This window comes from Zophobas morio, unplaced genomic scaffold (genome assembly GCF_036711695.1).
Source record: "Zophobas morio isolate AGI-343-1 ecotype UQ-CSIRO unplaced genomic scaffold, CSIRO_AGI_Zmor_V1 ptg000575l, whole genome shotgun sequence".
In the NCBI taxonomy this organism is placed as follows: domain Eukaryota; kingdom Metazoa; phylum Arthropoda; class Insecta; order Coleoptera; family Tenebrionidae; genus Zophobas; species Zophobas morio.
Window position 1 is genome coordinate 11250 of NW_026972678.1, and position 6711 is coordinate 17960.

The 6711-nt window shown below is 36.3% G+C and overlaps 1 protein-coding gene across 2 annotated transcripts; it reads left to right on the plus strand.

The window, feature by feature from the left end:
* Positions 1-4625: 4625 nt before the first annotated feature.
* LOC135121404 (arginine-glutamic acid dipeptide repeats protein-like) lies at positions 4626-6069 on the plus strand. Of its 2 annotated transcripts, none has more exons than XM_064045724.1 (9): positions 4626-4705; positions 4758-4796; positions 4859-4947; positions 5039-5187; positions 5253-5387; positions 5508-5651; positions 5725-5776; positions 5825-5872; positions 5942-6069. In XM_064045724.1, exons 2-9 carry the CDS (start codon positions 4760-4762, stop codon positions 6032-6034), a joined length of 747 nt encoding a protein of 248 aa, XP_063901794.1. In that variant the 5' UTR covers positions 4626-4705; positions 4758-4759; the 3' UTR covers positions 6035-6069. The 2 variants fall into 2 exon arrangements, with proteins under 2 accessions (XP_063901794.1, XP_063901795.1); XM_064045725.1 differs by having other exon boundaries at positions 5292-5387.
* Positions 6070-6711: the final 642 nt, after the last annotated feature.

The following is a 6711-nucleotide window of genomic DNA, read 5'->3' on the forward strand; positions in this document are numbered from 1 at the left end:
AAGGTTTTAAAAAACTGTATTGTTTCTACTTATAACGGATGTTGTAATGCGAACCATGTTAAAAAATTACGATAATATATAATTAATGTGTTGAACACTGCAATACAATCATTTACATATTATAAGGAAATTTTTTTTTGACCAAAAGCAACTTACTTTCAAAAGATGAAGGTTTAGATGATAATCATAGCACAAACGCCTCCTTTCTAAGTTGTCATAAGGCAATGTCATCAGATTTACCACATTCTTGAGTAAGATATCCAAATGTTTTAAATTCCTACAGTGAACCGTCCAGCAGTCGAAAACAGAAACAAAAAAAAATAACGGGCGCGTGTATAATAATGTATCTAATAGTTCATAAAACCCAAAAAAAGTTATTTCTTTACATTTCTAATATGCCGAAGATTCTACGGAACTGTACCCTCGTCTAGCAGAGCTATTATTGCCTGGGCTTAGGACATGTTTAAGTTTTCTCTCTGCAGTACGCCGATGCGCCAAACTATGGAGGACTATTTGACCGGAGTAATCAATCGCACAAGACAGCACTGGTTGTGCGAATAGCGACTGCAACTTTTACCGGCAAAAGTCTGTATTAAGTCAGCACAGCCACAACTCTTAATCTGCACCCTACGTTTACTCCAAATAACTCTTGTCATCCGTGCTGAGTAAGGCCTCAAAAAGAAACTTCTGATCTTCTAATCTTAGTCGCAACGCTTAATTACGACAGCTATAAGAACAACAGCAATTAAAGACATTATGGCAACTGTTAGCAACTTTAAAACAAAGTTGTAAATTACTCTCAAGACTGTGAAGAGCTTAATTATCGTTTGTTATAGGTTTGAGAAATTAGGCAGGTCACCGCATCAGACTAATATCCTGGAATGGGGAAGGAGTTAAGAACAATAAACGAACTTTAGGAGTTGTTGCAGCGTGAAAGAATTAATATGTGCGTCATTAATGAGAAATTTGAAAAGGCCGGTTTACACCAGCGACGGAAAAGTTGCACTTTTAATTAAATGAGTAGTCAACGATACCTTTAACAACTCTACAGGTAGTTGGTTCCTCCCTATTTGATCACAGCTTGTAGGCCCTCCAGCGCTCACCCTTCCCTAGCTTTCAGTTGCAAGCACTCTAAATTTGGAAACTAGAACGACCAAGTCAGAGAAATATAAAGACCCATTTGAACTGCGCGTTATTAATTTGTTAGGGATCGAAATAAATAATTTTCTACTCCCTTGTACTGGGCGCCCACTTTTTGTCGTAATAAGAAATTAAACATTGAGTCCACCTGTTTAGGTTTAAGCCAGCCAAGAGTAATTAATCACTAAAATTAGAAGTATGTCAAAAATTATAGAATGAATCGTATTTATGAAATGAAACTAAAAATGAAAATCATTTAGTAAGGTAAGGGGGTGAGTTAAGATTTGAAACCTTAATAAATGATATTCTGACCCATTTAACCGAAAGTTTACTTTATCACGTTATAAACCGATCATATCTAACCCATAGAGTAAAGACTGCACGTCGGACTTCTGACCACGGTGACGCACGCTATTAATTATCGATTGGGTGGAAAATAGTAAAAAATACTTAGTTTCTTTATTTAAATCTATTATTAACAATTACTTTACTGGTTAGCACTACTAATTATAATATCATTGCCACAACCACACGCGAAGTTGAGTACCACCCCGTCCGTCTGCCGATGAGCTGGAGGCGCTTATCTGCCAGTGTTGACACTTTATTTAAGTAATTACGACACTACGCGCAGAAAGATTAAGTTGCACCAGACTAACTACACTAACTTTAGGAAGAAGCTTTAGGATCATTAAAATAGGCGGTGAAAGACTTGATTAAAATACGTGTCGAGGCTGCGACGTCGGCTGAATCTTCTACCGGTACTTCCTTGCGTGAAGGAGGTGTTATAAACTGTAGTGCACATGCGGTCCACGCTCGAGATAGTCATCACAGACGAGACCTAAGCGATTTTCAAAGCTTTATCACCCAAGCACCAATGCCCTGACTTCGGTGGCATCCATCTTCAAGAATATACTGAAGAAAACGGTATTGGTGCGAGGGATCATCTGTGCTGCCCATCAACTCCTGTTGACTGGTTGGCATAGTGACCGAAGCCGATGTACTGCACTGAATAAAACCTTCCCAACGTCCTCGCTATCTTGCTGGATCTCTAATTTGGACCCAACATTAGCATTTGATAACCCTACAACTCCTCCTCTTGACAGAGTAAACAATCCTCGCTTCCACTGTTAAGAAGGGAGCTATAACCGTCTTCCTTGATGTCGAAAAAGGGTTAGCGAGAAAAAAATTATCCCGCGGTAAATATGTGTTCTAAAACGATGCTCCTCATCAAAATTTTTAGCTAAGGTCGCTCTTTGCCGTCTTCCGAAACAATGTAATGCCCTATTCGAAAGGCAACCTAAGCACTGCAGCCATTTTTTACTATTACTATCTGACATACTATAGCCAGTCCCTAATTATAAGAGGGCCTAATAAACTACTGAATGTGGTCTAAACGGGCACGAATGCTCACCAGGTGGAACTAGCGCTATTATAACCGTCTTGAAAGACAGAAAAAGTGGATAATATTGAGTCCGGACTTCCGTTATTGGACCAAGTGTGGTGACCACCAGACATCCGCCTCCCGTGGAGTGGGGGGTTCCAGGTATAGATTCCAAGGCCTTCTAAAGTCTCCGGCCAGCACCATTGCCAGCCGGACCAAGTAAACTTAAGAGGGCTAAAGCGCTTTTTCTTCGAGGTCAAGTCCAAATGAAAATTATAACTTTGGCAAAAAGTTAATGTAAACAACTACACTTTTTCGAGAGCTCAAAAATTCAGTCTGTTGACTCGATTGAGGACCGGTACTGTTTTTACTATATTTTTTCTTTTGAACTCCATTTTTAATATTCTCAAAAAGATAAGTAGTTAAACTAAAGGCCTCCAAATCACCTCTAATTTATATCTTCTTGAAACGTAAACTCTTAGCCAATTTATAACTTCTGGTAGCTATTACTAAAGGAGATTCGCAACTATCAAAACTTAACAATTTCTGGTACCAATAAAATTTTATCTTTAAATTTATTTCTTTTCTATTTGCCGAACAAAGAAGGAGAGTCAAGTATATCAATAGTCCTTTGACTTATAGGATTCCTTTAAGCTACCAAAGCATTTATACTTTAAACCACCGCACGGTTAAGCGACCTTGTCAAAGAACTGTTGGTCTCAATAAACCACGCTCCTTTAAATTTACTACACCGCTTTGCAGTTGAATTCTGAAAAAATTTTTATGCTCTCCGCCTACCTCACGTAGGCTGAGTTTGTGAAACCTTCTATTATAGGCATGTGCCTCCTCTCCATAATACCTCATTAGAGGTTACTTTCCTTAAAAGCCTGATGAGGGCTTGCAGGTAAATCTGTATAAACCTTATGTTTTAGCCCTCTGGTTGATCTATAGTGCCCGACACAGAGTACGTTTTTAAAAGCCTTATCATTGGCTCAATTTTCAGTTCGTACTTTCCCTTAGCGACTCCACGCTAAGTATATAAACTCAAAGGTGCCTTCCCTTGGTACTTTGTTTTACATGTAGACCAATTCTCATCAGCAAGGTAGTTTATTGTATAATTAATAAAAAACAGCCCTATTTCGATATTAAAATACATATTTATTATATTAATTTTTCAGTTAAGTTATCACATTCACTTTTATAAAAAATAAACAAACGTGTTTTCCTGTTTAACGTTAATCCATTATTAAAGCGCCTGCCCCGGCTTCCTCTGTGTCACATTTACCCACACGATTTCACCTCACGCCACATGCCAAGTTGAGCTTTTGGCATCAGCATCTATACTTTTCAGTTAAAAGTTAATATAAAAATGCGACTTTGTTTAATGGACTTCGTTTCTTTGTTTTTTTATGTTGGCTATACTTAATACTACATTTTGCTAAATTATAATTGTCATAAGCTTAAGTTTAACGCGTCCGCCAACTGTAAACCATAAAAATCGCTCATCTCCTATCTAAGCATGACTAAAGGCAGCCTAAAAAAAGGATTTAAAACCGAGGGGCAGAGTAATAACAGCAAGCAGAAAGATTATTTTGTTTTGTATTGACTAAGTTTTTCCTTAAAAATTAAATGAATCCTAGTTTAAGTTTTTATTAAACATCATTCTTTTAAGAATACTTAGTTAGTCACGTAGCCATTTATAAAATTAAAAAAGTACGCTTTAACGAAAGGTTTTTATGCAATTTTGATATCGTTTTAGGGTAAATGAAATTAAGAAGGGAAGATAAAGATTAAAAAATATGGTGACGTAATAAAATAGTATAATAATTAAAGATTTAAGACAAGAAAAGAAAGCAAAACGGAGGTATTCAAACTATGTACGTTTTCTTAACGGGAGTGTGGTGCCGTTTGGTGTAAAGTGCATTGTCGTAACTTTTAAATAACTCGATGCTTAACACATCATTGAATCTTTAGGGGCGAGGTTTTGTCACGACCGCCAAAGACCGAAAAAGAGGGTTGCGCCGATGGAAACCTGGTATGCACGTTAAAATCCTATTACGCTAAGCCACCCCGGCTATTCTAAGTCCCGATATGATGGCTATACGTTTTTAATCTTTTAGACACCTCCCCCCCCCACTGTAATTATTAGATACCAACGGACCTGAGGGTGGTCGCTGGAGCTCAGTATTAAAAGCCAGTGTATATTTACGTTGTCTTATATTTTGACTCTCTTTAGGTATGAGTTTAGGCCTATCCCAGCTTATGCTCCAAGAAAGTGACAGCTTTTATAATGTTATGCTTATGTAATTATTTACCTATTATTTATTACTTGATTAGTCATATTTTGGACTGATGAAGATATTTTTAAATTTGAATCTGGAATGAAATATTTTTATAAAGATTTTATAGCAATTCATAATACTCAAGTATATGCTATTTTTGAATATTGCGCTAATAATATATTTATCACTCTATACATAATTTATGAAAATATTTTATTAATCTTCTTTCGTGCAGCTATCACACAGAAAATTGGGAGAAATTGTTGCTTATTACTATATGTGGAAAAAAACAAAGCGTAGGGATATTTTACTTAGTTTTTTAGGGAAGGAAACCTCTAAGCATGTTATGTCGAACGAAAAAAGGGTTTGCGAACCAGGCAACTTGTAATTTTTATATATATTTTTACTTTTATTTTTAGATTTGGTTTTGTTTATCAAGCACACTATAGGGTATATAATTTTTCTACGCTTTCTTCCCCTTTCAAAAGGTGGTACCGTTCTAATGTTAAAAAATATTTTGGGGATCACAATCATGACGGCATTTGTTTAATTTGTTTGAGCACACAAACGAAAAGCTCTCTCTGGTATCCACCTGGATATTTTAACTGTTTGTTTTGTGTAGACCGCGATTCTTTCTGAAAACTTTTAAATAAATTGTCCATTTTTTATATTATTTATTCATTTAACACTAAAATTTTTGGTAGGTATTACCCTAATTCATCTAGTTTGGCTAAAGTTTCGCCGAATTATAGAGGGGCTGTAGTTTGTGAGAAGTGTTCACAGTTTTTTCGAGCTCAAAATCGCTATGAGCACACAAAGTCTGCTTTTCTTCCCCCTTTAAAACCTTTGTAAGTTAAATTTCCTCTTTTTGGCGCTTTCCTTTATAGTTTCTTAACCAAATAACTTTGTTTATCTTAAAAGAAAAGATTACGAGCCCAACTTCGCCTCTATTAGGGATGAAGACAACTCAAAGGTCTATTTTTATATAAGAATGGATATTATGAAGTTCAAACTGTTTTAGGTCGTTTTGTACAAGAAAGATTCCGATTCTTCTTCCAGCCCAGTTGAGGTTGTTGCACCGCCATGGTTTCCTTATAACCTTTAATTTTTAACGTTGCATTATGTTCGAAAACTCGAGCGTTTGGACGACCGGCGCTTAAGTTCAAGTGGCATGCCTTATTCCGCTCCTAAGACTAGATACTCGTTGCGGGGAGACTTATCAAAACTTTGAGAATTATTTATAAAAGTGGCTGGAAAGTACCCCAAGTTATATTTCTTTTATTGCTTTTTATGAAATTATATTCAATATGCATTTGCACTTAATTTTTCACTTTTTATTTTGTCTAAGGAAATTTAAAATAAAAACAGTAGGCACTATGTCCTATGATGTTATCTCTTTTTACCAGCTTGTTTTTTAAATAAAGTGTTTAAAATATACTTTTTAACGTTGCTACTGCCTTATCTCGATACGCAAAAATTTATGTAAACCAGATAAAATTTGCTTGTGTTCTTCATTTTTGGTTTGAGCCTTAAGTAGCAAGCTCGTGGGTTATTATTTAATACACTTTAAGTTAAAAACTGTTTTGTGTTGTATTTATTAAATTGAAACCGCAACTTTGGAGGGCGAAGTGGTTAAGAAGCGACTTTATCTAGGACAAGTTTCGCAGATTAAGACTATAACATAGTGGTAGAATGTATATTTTCGCTCTTATACGTATTGCTTACTAGGGTTTCGGTAAGTTGAGAGTGCATTAGGTCATAAGACGGCCCATTGCGTTAATATACTAGTCATCTCGCCTTCACTCACCCCTACACCCCTCTAGGGTACCCCTGTTCTGTTGCACTGTTCGGATGGTGCTATTCGTTGTTTCAGTTTGGCCCTTTAAGTCATTCTTCCGGGACCATGTC